We start from the raw sequence: 14337 nt of genomic DNA, 5'->3' as shown, positions 1-14337 counted from the left end.
GAGGAGGTGGGACTCTTCGTCCCGTTCTCCACTTTCAGTGGCAAGTCCGAAGAGGCAGTCACAACGCGACTGCTCGAAGAGTCGGGCCGCCTGTCGAAAGGTGGACTACGCACGCCGTGTGTCGCGCAGGCCGCGCACGCACGAGTTCACGCACGAGCCACGCGCACGAGCTCACGCTTACGAGTTCGCAAACGCGTACGAGTTCGCGAACGCAAACGCTATTTACCGAGAAGGTGCACTCGAGCAGGCCGCCTTTAAACCACGAATCGTTGGCGCGATTTCGCAGGAGTGCGCGGATATAAAACGACGGTGCGAACGAATTGCCGAGTGCGCGCGTGCACGGGATATAGCGAGAGAGAAAAACATTTCGTCGAAAAAAAACGTTTCATCCATGTATGAGTTTTACCTCGTTCGTATATCGTGCTCGTACGATGAGAACCGGGGAAGAACAACGTTACGGTCCATCTGACAGCTTCCAACGATTCTTATGTTTTCGATCGTGTTGCTTCCCTTCTCCGCCTTGGCTTCCTCTTCCCATCGAGATTTCCTTTCATTCTTCTTACCGTTCACACTTGTTTCTAGTCTTACTTGTTATCTCTTTCCACATCGACGCGTATTACCAAGATCGATAACGCGTTGAACGCGCTATGGTCGCGAACGTTGGCGATATCGATCAATCGGATTTGTTCGTTTAGTGTCGTGAAGTAGGAAGAAAGAAAAGGAAAGGAAGTATGATATAAGAGGAAAAGTATATCGGTGCTTCGAAAGGAACAACGGGAATAATCTGGAAGAAGAGGAGAGTGAGGAAGAGGGACGGGGAACGGCACCGCACCAAACGTACGTACGTATCTTTGCCTCCAACGACTCGACCCCTTTTCTCTTACTCGTCTCCCAAAAGTTTTTCGCGAGAAAGAAAGGAATAGGGAGAACGAGCACAGCCGTGTGCCGTGTGCAGGAGCTTTCGGTGGCGCGTACGTCCGTCGGACTTGGTCCTTCCGAGGTAGGTCGATCGGAGGAGACTCGATCGCGGGCTCGATCGAGGAGTCGATCGCAGCGCGAAGGGATCGCGGTCGCGATCGCGATAGGAAAGAGGGCCGCGAGGAAGATCGCGAGGAGGAAAGCGACGACACGGTAGGTAGCGGTGGACGCGATAGCGGTCCTCGCGATGGTAATACCATAGTCGAGATTGGTAGTGGTAAGTTTGCGCGGAGGGCGGTAAAGCGTCGGTGGTATAGAACGTACGGAGAAGCTCGGTGGGGCCGAGGGGAAAGGCCGCGATAGGGGAAAGAGGAAGAAAAGCACGAGGGCGAAGGAGCAGGGCGGAGGGGAGTATCGCGAGACGCGCGGGAAAGACGCGCTCCGCGAGAGAGCGAGAGGTAGAAGAGGTAGAGGTAGACGGGGGAGGGAGAGAAGGGAGAGCACGAGCACGAGCATGAGCAGGAACGAGAGAAAGCGAGTGTGCCTCGAAAGGAGAGGACGGATCGCGGGAAGGGGCAGAGCAGAGGTTTAAGGAGCGCGAGGGTAGGGAAGGAAGGGGGAGGAGGGGAATCTTAGGAGGGGCGCTTAACGTCACGGCGCATTCACTCACCGGCCGTCGCCGACGCCGCTGTGCCGCACACGCGTTCCACACGATACGGTCAGTTTTCTCTTAAACGTTACAACCTCTCGGTCACCCCTACCCCTCCTCGTCTCACCGGATCCCATCGAATCTGACCAGCCCCACCGTCCTACGGCTGAGAAATCGCTGAGCGAGCTTTCTTCGCTAACGGTTCGCCTTGGCCTACCGTTTCGAGTTTGCCGCTACGCGCTGCTCTTGTCCGTTCTTTCGAACGAACCAACGACGAATTTCTTTCTCCTTTCCCACACTTTTACCCTTCGTTTGCTTCATCGTCGGGAAGATACTACTCGGTGGTCTACGCGCGCGATCTCGCCCCGTGTGTTGATCCTCGTTCCCTAAAAGTGAAAATCGACGACTTCGCATCTCGTCTTCTCCGTTACCAAGTGAAAATTAAGGATACGACTAATTTTCCTTCGTTGCTTTGTGTCTTCATCCTCCAGCGGAAATAAATGTAGACTTGTGCGGGGTGACATCGAAGAATCAGCTGATCGTTTCGGGCGCCGCGCGGTACCCATCTTCCCAACCCGCCTTCCTCTCTCTCTCTCTCTCTCTCTCTCTCTCTCTCTCTCTTGGGCGCGCGCTCGCTCGCTCGCTCGCTCGCCTCTCGTTCCCCTCTTTCCACCCATAGTAGCGCGTTCTCTCTCTCTCTCTCTCTCTCTCTCTCTCTCTCCGTTCCACCTGCACCCCCTGTACTATATCCCGAGAGAAAGCACGAGGAGAAAAGACGAACCACGCGGGTGGCCCACCGCGACGCGTTTGGTTTTCCCGCCAACGTGTCTCGCGATATCTATCAGTGTTTGTTAATACGATTGAGAAAAAACGCGAGTTACACCGTAAGAAGAGGTAAAGGAGTGCGAAATGATTGTCGTTGGAGAAAATTCGTGGAAAGGAAGAATCGATAGTTCGTTCGAGAATAGTTTCGATATTTATGTGTTTACGCGTGTGTTTACATCGAACGCGATATGATCCACGAAGATACCCAAAAAAAAAAATCGATCGGTGATCTCTCTTTCTCTGCTTCGAATATCGAGTAGCAGTCGCACTCGCGTCCTATCGGCCCTAACGCGACACACGATCGTTCGTCGAATCACGTGACAGTGCTTTGGATCTTGGTTTCTATTGCCCTCGTAGAGTCGATCGACTTTTCTTTGTCTCTTCTCCGAGCTCTTCGAAGATCTTTGAATTTGTCCGCGAGAAGAAAGACGTAAAGTAGCATAGAATTTCGTTCGAGTGCGGTTCTACGTTCGTAAAAACTAACCGTCCAGCGTGTACACGAGCAACGTAGAAAAAGTCCTTCGGATATGGAAGCCGTTAGATCGAGAGGACAGAGGATGTTCGTGGAAATTCTCCGATTAAAGAGGATAAAATGCAATTGATAATCCGATAACGATTCGTATTGGATAGTACTGAACTATCTTAAACGCGAGCAGTGTTCAAGAGCAGTGTCGCCTATATCCCGCGTATCTCGTAAAAAAAAAAACAAGTGTCTGTGGTATCGTGTCGAAATCGGAAAAAATTCGAAAACGGAATATCTGTTATTAATTCTGTATCGGTTGTTGACGCGACATTCGGTTGAGCCAACTTTCCAAATTTACTTTGAAATTTATTCTTCGGGGAAGGGCATCTTCTGCGATGGTGTCGGACCGGCACACTTTTGCTCGTTTTCTTCGCAACGAGAACCAATTCGAAATATCGATCGTTTCCTTCGTGACGCTTTTCTGTCGAAAGTCAAAATTTTGTCACGAGATTAAAACGCACAGATCTAACGATCTGTGTCGGCTGGGGTCGATTTTCAACGCGTAAAATACGATAGAATAATCGAAGAAAAATTTGCCGGACGAGGAATCAACGTACGCGCGAATCGACGAATTATCGCACGGACGTTTGATTCAACGTCCTCTCGTTGCGATTGCTTTTACGTTGTCCCTATCTGTTATTTCTCATTTTCTTACCTATTTCATCCGTCCTTACATCCGTCCATTACAAGCGCGTGTATATAAACATGCCTATAGAAATACATTGAAAGGCATCGATGGTATCGCGTCGTTAAGTACCTAAATACACTCAGGAGCGGGCCGCACCGATCGCCGTATTTATATTTCTTCGTCCATCCTGTCGTACGACATACGCGGGAAAATCTTTCGCTGTAGTCCTTCGGAATGTTTGCGCGAAAAAAAAAGGAACTCCCTTTTTCCCCCACGTAGAGAGCGTCGAAACGTTTGCGTTATCGCGATTCCTATTCGCCGCTACCCTCGTAATATCAAAACTTCTTATCGGATGCGTCGCTCGAATCGATATCCTCTCGATCCATATCGGGCCCGAATCGAAATAAACCATGGCGATTCTTCGTTGATCGTTTCAATCGATTTTTCTACGCGTTCTCTTGCGGCACGAGATTTTAGGAAAAACAGTTTACAGTTTATCGAAATATTAGAAAGCGTAAATGTATTAGACACGTACGCTTGACGGCAATGCTTTTTCTCCCATTTTCTTTCATTTACTTCTTCTTCCTTTTCACTTTCGTCGCGAACTACTCGACTACCTAGGAGTATCGAGATTGAAGCGACATGATCCGATAGTCGAAACGAAGATACGTGTAATTATACGTACGTGTACCTACTGTTTCTTCTGTTGTCATTCCGGTAATCTCGCACGCGAGAAAGAGAGATCGACGACGAACAAGAAAGAGAAGAAAATCCGTGGGACTTGCGGCGTACTTGCGTACTCGAACGTTCCTTCGAGTTAATTCCGTCCAACGGATTAATTCGGTAAAATACTCGGTCCTTCGAGAACGATCCCGTCGAGAAAGTCCATCCTGTCGATCCGATCGATCCTCGTCGATTGTCCATGTAGGACGGCGGTGCTTGATGTGTGTACTTTCTTTCGCAGTTCCCGGAGACGGTGGCAGAACGTACGCTAAACGCAGAAGAAGGAAAGCAAAAGAAGGAAGCAAATACGGGGTGCTCGTTTACGTTTAGTTCGCGACCGCGGGGCGTACGTGGGTGGATGGAAAAAGGAAACGATCCTGTCATCAGGAGGAACGAAGGAGAACGAGGCGGCGGGCCAGGGTGGCTCCGCTAACGGCAGGGAGGCCGTTGAGAAAATGTCGAGCACCGCGGCGAGTCCCGATGGGATGGCTTTGCAGTCGCACTACTCCCTTCGATGGAACAATCATCAAAATCACATATTACAGTCCTTCGAGGCTCTTTTGCACGCGGAGATACTCGTCGACGTGACGCTGGTTTGCGCCGAAACTAGTCTCAGGGCGCACAAGGTCGTTCTCAGTGCTTGCAGGTAAGAATTTTTCAACGATCTATCTTTCCCTCCGTTCCCCCGACCTCGGGACGTGATACGGCCAAACGTGCAAACCTTACACGAAGTTACATCCACGTTCGATCGTCACATCTCTCCTTTTACGAGCATCGCGACTCGACTCGAGTCCCTTACCTCGGGGCTTGACGTACGTTTCCTTGGTAATCGATTAAACGGTTTCGATCGATTTATCCAGGAGATCGGAAAAAGCGCGCCTCTCGCGCGCCTTCGAGCGCGCGACGAGAAAAGAGCGTTTCCCGGAGAGAGAAAACAGAGAAACTCGCTTCTTTCTCCTCCACGTAAGTGCGTACGTGTTTTACGGGTATTTCCTTGCCTTCTCACCTAACCCTTTCGCTTTTTTTCTTTCTTTCTCTCTCTTTTTTCTTTTTTTCTTTTTTTTTTCTTTTTTTTTTTCTTTTTCTTTTTTTTTTCGTTTCACAAATTTCACCTTTCGACAAATTTACTCACCCGTCTGCGCTCGCCCGGGTAATCGTAGGATCGCGCTACGCTGAGATAACCTCAAGAAGGAAAAAATAAACGAAGGAGTGAAAGAAAAAAGAAAGAGAAAAAAAACCCGGGAGAGAGGAGGGGGTAAACGTGGAATAGATCATTGACAGAAATTACGTTTTCTATCGCGAGATCGGTCGCGCACCGTTTTTATAACTGTCTATCTCTGTCTCTAAATTAACTAAGCCTCCTTTCCGACCCACATTTTTGTTCCCTTTATTGCCTCTATATCGAAGAAAGCGTTAACATTTTAGCCCCTTCTTCGAGAGAATATTTGCGGAGCATCCGTGCAAGCATCCGGTGATCGTACTGAAGGATTTCCCCGGTCACGAAGTCGCGGCATTAATCGACTTTATGTATCGCGGGGAAGTGCGAGTCGGTCGAGAAGAATTGGCAGGATTGATGAGAGCGGCGGAGAGTCTGCAGGTGCGAGGACTGGCGTCGTCGGAACCGAGGCCGGCATCACCACCGGATACACCAACGGCCGATCTACTCCTCGGCGAGCCATCGACGCCCGAGGAAACTAGACAGGACACTCAGGAAGACGATGACAATACGTCGGAGATAGCGGCGGCAGCGGCCGCGGCCGCGGCAGCGACAGCAGCGGCGGCAGCGGCCGCGGCACGGGCATCGATGAGAGAAACGATCGCGACGCCTATAAGAACGCTCTTTCACCCTGCGAGGGACCATCGCGACAGATTACCGCACATGGCTCATCTGAGCTTCGGTCTACGGGAGCTAAGGGAAGCCTGTAGTTCCCCTCTTATGCCGCGTCGGAAGCAGGCGCGACCACGTCGGAGATCCGGGGAATTGGTACCGCAAGACTTGAGCAGGCCGCATCCACCGGCGAGCCTGAGCCCACCGTTTTCCTCTTTGAATCTGACCAGTAATCAGCAACAAAACCAACACTATCAAAGTCAGCATCAGAGTCAACACCATTCACAGGCATCGTCGAACGCTACGAATCAACATCAGCAGCAACAACAACAGCAGCAGCAGCAGCAGCAGCAGCAGCAGCAGCAACAACAACAGCAGCAGCAGGAGGAAATGGCGGAGAATTTGTCGATAAAGAGAACAGTCTCGCCGGTTACCCAAGAGCAGCATCAACAGCAACATCACAACCAGCAATTGCATCAAGTAAAGACCGAAAGTAGCGAGGCAGCGAGTAGTCCGCGAGGATCTCCCCTTACAGGCACGAGTCTCCTCCATCCCGATGGGTCTCTCCAAGACATCCCGTCGACGGCAGCGGCTGCCGTCGTCAGTATACCTGGAATCACGGCGTTATCGTTGACACCGCCGCATCATCACAGCGAGTACCTGACGAGTTTGGGTCAACTAGCGGCTCAATGGCTTCCTCAGAATCATCCGCAAAGTCAACTACCACCGCCGCCAACGCAAACTCATCATTCGCGGGACGATAGTCCTCTCGGAACCGCTAGAAGCACGCACGCCTATCAGCAACAACAACAACAACAGCAGCAGCAGCAACAACAACAGCAGCAGCAACAGCAGCAACAACAAGAATCATCGCTTACGTCACGACGCGGCTCGATCGCGGCGATGTTTCCTCTCGACAGCGTTGCGTCTCTGAGCGGTGGACTCTTTCCTCACGGTACCGGCATCGACAGGGGATCCCTTTTGGCGGATCTCCACGAAAGTTTCAAACCGGAACAGTTACACGGATTGTTCGGACCGACCACCTTGACGGCTCATCCGTCCGGTAAGAAGAAAAAGCACAGGACCGAGGGCGACGCACCGAGAAGGTGGTCGGATCAAGGAGGACGTGGTTTGCCGGTTGGAAGACCAAAGGGTCAACACAGCGCACCCCGGGGCGGCCCACCGAGATCTTGGACGAACGCCGAACTGACCGAAGCGCTGCAACACGTGTGGAATAAGAAGATGACGACGTCTCAAGCGAGTCGAATATTCGGCATACCGTACAACAGTTTGTTGATGTACGTGCGCGGTAAATACGGAAAGAGCTTGAAGTTGGAACAATTGAGAAGAGATTGCACCGGCGCGACCACCGGCGACGTAGTCATGAATTCTTTGAACAACAACGTCAAAGCCGTTCAACAACCACCGGCGCAGCTTAGCCATCCTCTCGCCGGTCTTCCACCTCATCCGGCCGACGACAGTGGCTTTCCTCATCACTCGCTCCTCGGTACGAACCTATCCCAAAGTTTTTTCCCGGATTTTACCACCTCTCCGTTCCCCGTGCCAGTTAACATGATACATCTTTTAACCCCGAGCGAACAAAAAGCTTTCGAACCTCCTCCGAATCCCGGAGGTAGTAGCAGCAATGCCAGCGGAAGCAGCAGCGGCGGTACCGGAAGCGCCGGTACCACTGGAAATGGTACCACCGCGGGAACTTCTGGTAGCGCAGCGGCTGCTGCCGCCGCGGCCGCTGCTGCCGCCGCCGCCGTCGCCGCGGCTTCGACCGCTCCGGAACACGGATCGTCTCACAGTAGTCGGACGCCCTCGCCGGTAGACCATCATCACCATCGTCACCGTCATCACCACCATCATCATTATCATCACGAGTCGTTGCAACCGCAGCCTTCGCAGTCGGCACCGGCGTTGCTTCAACAAAATGGCTCGGACTAGTTGAGATGAACGGACGAGGAAAAGGGAGGGGACGGAGAAAGACAGAGAGAGAGAGAGAGAGAGAGGGATAGAGCGCGCGCGCGCGGGCGAACGAGCGAGCGGAAGGAAGGAAGGAAAACGCTGAAAAAGACTGGACACATACTTTATATCGATCGTAATTGTTATCTTCCTTTAAGAATCACGGACGTTTGATCATCCGAGAAAGCATTTCGATGCCCTTCCTTCGCACATTCGTTGCCTCGTTCTTCAAAATATCTACGTTTTCGCGCGGTATATATTTATACGTATAAACATCCGAGTTTATCCGACAAAAGTTTTATCTTCCGCAAGACTGAATGGACCGACCAATGCTCGCGATCCCCCGAATCGATTTGATTCGACGAACATTAGTTCTCCCTGCTCGAATCATATTCTAGTTTCTCGTATCTTTTACATCGGCCATCTCAGCCCGTTCTTTCGACCCGTTTAAACTCCATATCTACGTTTTCCTTTCCTAAATTAAACTAGATTAGCATATCGGACATGACGATTCAATTGATCGATCATGATAATCGCAAGGAAAGGTCGACGAAAAGCTTTTTTCGACTAAATTGCTACGCGAAACGAAGTGCCGATGTTTTCACCCATCTCGGTTTCTCTAGAAAAAATTATCGATATCGGTATTGCTAAAACAATAGGTTTTCTTCGCTTTTGCGTCCGCTGCTCCAATGAAACATCCATACGATAAACGATCGAGGATCGGGACAAAAATCGACAATTAACATCAAGTGACAATTACCCAACTTACGTATTCTTTTAACGAGCATAGCGTTCGGTGTAACGAACAGGCACACAGATATCGATATACTCTTTGATACGGTCATTCCTTTTGTATCTAGTTTTTGCGTTATCAATCGTTATTATTCCATTTAAATCGACTCAAAAATGTTATCATTTTGTTGTTCTATCGCGATAAACGTTCCACAGAAAATTCGATTTGAGCGGTTTAAGATCGATCAAGGCGTCGTTCGGGAAGTAAGTTCGACGAAGGGAAGAGAAAAGATGCGTAACTCGCGACTCTTCTCCCGCTGATACGATGTAGAAAGAGAAAATTTTACGTGGGCGTAAGAAACGCCAAGCTCATTTTTCGAATGGTACGAATTTCGAAAGAAACGACGAATTTTAATCGTAGACCACAATCTCGCAACAATATTTCGACAACCAGACGGAAGCGCAGGGTAACTAACACATCAGGGATAGCCACTGACAAATCTACGATAGATAAAAAAGAAGCTACATATTAAAGTGTAAAGGTTAAAAATAATTACATAAAGCTATAATACATACGATTATTTCATTAAAGTACTAAAGAAAGGGAAATACACAAAAATTGCTCGAGAGCGACAGAAAGGAATGATAAAAATTCGTTACGTCAAACCTTGCTACGCGAAGCGAGGGCATGATGCATATATTATTAAAAAAAAAAAACCAAAAAAAAAAAAGAAATATCTTAAGTAGAAAGGTAATAAGGAAGGAAATATATTCGAGTACGACAAGAAGGTTCGAATAAATACAATTAGAGACCACAGGCTATCAGCTCCAAATAGTCTGTACATGACAAACTGATATTATTATTGATTATTAATGATATATATATTATATATATATATATATACATATATATACATATATATACATATATATACATATATATATATATATATATATATATACACAGGGTGTGTCAAAAGAGATTACAACTAGTTCGACGATCTGTACCGCCGGTTCGATATGTTGCATCTACATATTTTCCAGCATCGTAATTTCTATATACGTGTTATAGTTTAACGAGTCGTCGTCGAATGCTTCGCGATTGATAGTATCCTTTATCTATTTGGATGCAAACTTTGTTACTCCTGTGCGAATTTGACTTCTTCCAACGACAGTTTAACAAACTTTCTTCCCCTTTTTTGATACAGCGAACCATGACGGTACAGTCTCGACGAAAATGGTTTTAACAATTTTTTATTCACTCTGTTAATAAAAAAGACACTCAACGGGCTGGTAAGAGCGAGCAGATAGAAGGGGGAAAGAGCGAGAGAATAAGAGCGAATGTGTGTCTGTGTGAGGGAGAAAGACAGAGAGAGAGAGAGCGAGCTAGTGAGTGAATGAACGAGAGAGCAAGAGAGAGATAGCGAGTAAATGAACGAGAGAGCGAGAGAGAGAGAGAAAACTAGTGAGTGAATGAACGAGAGAACAAGAGAGCGAGAGAGAGAAAAAGAGAACTAGTGAACGAATGAATGAGAGAGCAAGAGAGCGAGAGAGTGGGGGAGAGAGAGTTTTATGTATGATATAAAAAACGATCGAATCAGCCGTGCGATCGACGAAAATGCGTATAAATGCATTTCATTTACTAAATAGACATATGTGATAGGCACCTTGTGCAGACTTCAGTATTATTTTGCAATTAATGAAATATCAGTATGTAAGATAGATAATCTTTGAAACTTTTGCCTGTTTTGTTATTCGTAAGTCTTCTAGGGAAAGAAATAAGAACGATTTCCGGCCATTCGCCGATCGTAAGATACATACGTCTCGTCGCATCTCTCTCTCTCTCTCTCTCTCTCTCTCTCTCTGTTCCAAAATATCACCATAATTAGACGAAAAGCGGAAGTCACAATTAGACGAAAATAAATGACGGTGCTAGACAAAGTACGAGAAAACCCATCGGGCTATCCTCGTCGTTATCGTGTCACTGTGAATTGTAGATGTTAAATTCATACCAATCGATTATTTTATTTTATATAACAGACGCATTCTCTCGTATAGAGTGGAATGTTAGTTAAATGTTAATTAAATCTACACATTTACGCGTACTCGTAAATATTGACACGATGCGAATGGGAAGAGCTTTGTTGTTAATAATTTCTATTACAATTGATTATTAAAAAAAAGGTATTAAGAACGTAGAGAAGAGAAAAAAAGAGAGAGAGAGAGAGAGAAAGAGAGAGAGACGAATGATTCGAACGTGCATAAACCTAATATAGATGATTATGAAAGATCGTATTCGAATGTTGAAAACACGTATCTTAATGGCTCATTATTAATATCATTTCAGCGTTTATACCACGCTATTATCATTATTACTTTTATCGCTATCGTTACTTTTATCCATCCTCGTTATCTCTTTACCATCGTGGTCAAACTATTATTCGATATTATTATATTATTACCATTATTATTAAATTTTCTCCTTTCTTAATTTTTTTTTTTTCATTTTTTAATCCTTTTTATTTCAATTTATCATTATTCAATTATCATTATTCTTATTATAATTATTATAGTTATAATTATATTATAATTATTATTATTATTATTATCATTACATTATTATCAATATCATCATTATAATATTACTATTACTATTATTATCATTATTATCTTCGTCATATATATCATCACCGTCATAATCGTAACGGTCATTATCACTATTGTCATAGATTATTCGTACCTATAATTCATTAAATATCGGCTATCGATGCAAAGGATTATCATTGTTCGCGTTATGGTTACACTTAGCACCTTTACTATCATAACAGATCGGAAGTAGAATCGTCGATCTTGTAGAAAGAAAGAAACGAAATTATCGTGACATATCTTTCTATTGCTACTGCCGCATGGTTGATTTTCTTATGATTCCATAGCTTACGCATGCATCAATCCAGCTGGTTTAATTAGTGGGATCGAACGATTATGGATCATTTGCTATTTTGTTAAAAACGATCACACGATGGACCAAGCGAGCGTGCGTTATTATTAGAAAAAAAATATTAAACAAAAAAATTTTTTAAATTAAAAATTAAAAAAAAAGTTAAAAAAAAAATGATAAAAAATGAAAAATAAAACGAGATACGGATTGTCCAAGAAAGAAGATACGTACATAATGAATCCGTTTTGGAATCATCCGTTTTGGAAAAGAGCCAATATTGGATCGACAATATCGACTTTCTAAATCCTCTCTATTTGTCCATCGTGCGAACGGAAAGCACCTTTTTTACTAACATTTAGTAAGTCTAAAAATGTACGCTATCGTCCCTATCATCATTTTCTCATAGTCATTATCGCAAGGTCTATGCTCACCCATGATATTGCCAAGCGACGGTCTCGTCGACACGCGTAATTATATACGCGTTATTATTAATTACATGATCATTAACCAATAAGATATCTATATATGTATACACATACGTGTATTTATAGAAAGCGATACACGTGTATGTGTACATGTATGTAAGCCGGCCGTTATTATTGACAGATATAAAACGACAGATAAAAAGGTTTTATTTTCTCTGGGACTCCGCGCAACACGAAGTCACCGTCTTTAAGTTCCTACAGTATGAGGGGTGAAATAGTATGATTATTCGATAAATATGAAATAAAACTGAGAAAGTATTTTCTTTCTTGTTGAAAGCATTAGCGCGAACGAACGAGCGATTGTAAGAGAGAAGATTAAAGAAAAAGAAAGAGTGAAAGTGAGTATGTATGAGAGAAGAAGAGAGAGAGAGAGAGAGAGAGAGAGAGAGAGAGAGAGAGTGAGTGAGTGAGTAAGAGAGGAAAGGAGAAGAGAGAGAGGTATAGAAAGAACCGAAAGAAGAAAGAAAGGATAAGATGCCTCTGAAAACATTATTTTCAATTTATGTAATATTACACGTGTAAATAGGATCGAAAAATGCGCAATCGATTATTTGTGTGTAATATATACATATGTATATATATACATATATATATGTGTGTATATATGATAATGATGCGTGGATGTGTGTGTGTGTGTGTGTGTGTGTGTATATATATACAGAGATGGATGTGTATATACATATGTATATATGTACATAACATACATGTATTTATATATATATACATAGATATCTATATATGTGTATATATATATGTATTATCCATATATCTACATATGTATGTATTTATATGTATTTGTACACACACGCGCGCGCGCGCACACGCACACGATATATCCATATATCTATATATATGTATATATTATATATATATATATATATATCGATAATTGTGCATTATATTGTTCTTCGGATACACCTTCGAACAGTAAGAAATTGAAAAAGTGTAGAATTTGCAGACACGAGGTTTCTCCATTGCGGCGTGACACGTTCAAGCGAGCGAAATAATTGATGAATATTTGTTATCAATGTTACATTTATTCACGCGCCAGCATGTACGCGATGCAATCACAAGATGGCACAAAAGAGTTCCTCCCATATCCTTCTCCTCGATAACACATACCGACCGTCGGTATATCTCGGGTGCTTGTTCTACATTATCGATCGTATCTTAAAACATACGCTATAAGCCATCAAAGCGAATCATTTTGTAATCTGCCCTTATTACTTTTTATAATGTCATTTATTTTTATATTTAATAATTATCATATTTTACATTTACCAAAGATCTTTTTAAATTAACCAAAGAATTTGAAACAAAATAAAGAAACTTGGAGAATGGGTTGAAAAATGAAACTCGAATCGATTGATCGAACCATCGAGAATTGTCCGCGCCAAAATATAGAAATCTTCGAGTCCGTACTTTCTTCACTTTGGATTCATTTATGAAAGAGAGAAAACATACAGATGAAATAGTTACTTGCATCGGTTGTGCTGTCATGTAGTTCCTAAATCGCCCTAGCCTCGCCTTGAGCGCACGATAATTTAACAACGAAGAGACGCTATAGTTTTAATCGTATGGTATAGTAAAGATCATTGGAAATTAACTATTATTTGTATTTAATTATAGAAATAATAAGTTTTTTTTTAACAACCAATCATTTTAAGCGGTTACGATAGGAATAGGTATACAAGAAGTATCGGTAGGTTTAATATTAATATTGTTAACGAGTACGCACGGATTTTTTACTTTCATCCGAAATAAATATTTCGATGAATTTAATATTTTTTTAATTAATGAAACTTTTTTGCAATTACGTTTACAAAATTGAGTGTCAGTTTTTGTAAATCGTATATGAGTGTCTTTGCTGTACTAACGAGAATCTATCGTACTCTTCGATGTGTGAGGGAATCGACGAAGAGATGGGCATAGCTTAACAACGTTTACCAGAAATTTTCAAAGGAGAAAAAAGGAAGTTAGAGAAGATTGAAGAGAAAGAGAGAAAGAGAGAGATTGTTTGTATACGTCCGTGCGTGTGTGAAATGAAGAGAGAGAGAGAGAGAGAGAGAGAGAGAGGGAGAGAGAGAGAGGGAGAGAGAGGGAGAGAGAGGGAGAGAGAG

General features: G+C 44.3%; 1 protein-coding gene across 5 annotated transcripts; it reads left to right on the top strand.

Moving 5' to 3' along the window:
- The first annotated feature begins 202 nt into the window (after positions 1-202).
- LOC122629971 (protein jim lovell) lies at positions 203-10189 on the top strand. Of its 5 annotated transcripts, none has more exons than XM_043813929.1 (3): positions 203-841; positions 4508-4912; positions 5692-10189. In XM_043813929.1, exons 2-3 carry the CDS (start codon positions 4722-4724, stop codon positions 8042-8044), a joined length of 2544 nt encoding a protein of 847 aa, XP_043669864.1. In that variant the 5' UTR covers positions 203-841; positions 4508-4721; the 3' UTR covers positions 8045-10189. The 5 variants fall into 5 exon arrangements, with proteins under 5 accessions (XP_043669864.1, XP_043669866.1, XP_043669865.1 ...); XM_043813931.1 differs by lacking the exon at positions 203-841 and adding an exon at positions 1615-1636; XM_043813930.1 differs by lacking the exon at positions 203-841 and adding an exon at positions 1917-2461.
- The last annotated feature ends 4148 nt before the right edge of the window (positions 10190-14337 follow it).

Source organism: Vespula pensylvanica, chromosome 6, assembly GCF_014466175.1.
Source record: "Vespula pensylvanica isolate Volc-1 chromosome 6, ASM1446617v1, whole genome shotgun sequence".
NCBI lineage: Eukaryota > Metazoa > Arthropoda > Insecta > Hymenoptera > Vespidae > Vespula > Vespula pensylvanica.
Note: the sequence above shows the minus strand (reverse complement) of the source record. Positions and strands in the feature narration are given on the sequence as shown.

Excerpts from the sequence above, each read along its gene's own strand:
- LOC122629971 (XM_043813929.1), top strand. The coding sequence starts at position 4,722 with ATGTCGAGCACCGCGGCGAGTCCCGATGGGATGGCTTTGCAGTCGCAC. Across the intron at positions 4,913-5,691 it reads GTCGTTCTCAGTGCTTGCAG|CCCCTTCTTCGAGAGAATAT; the intron begins GTAAGAATTTTT and ends TTAACATTTTAG.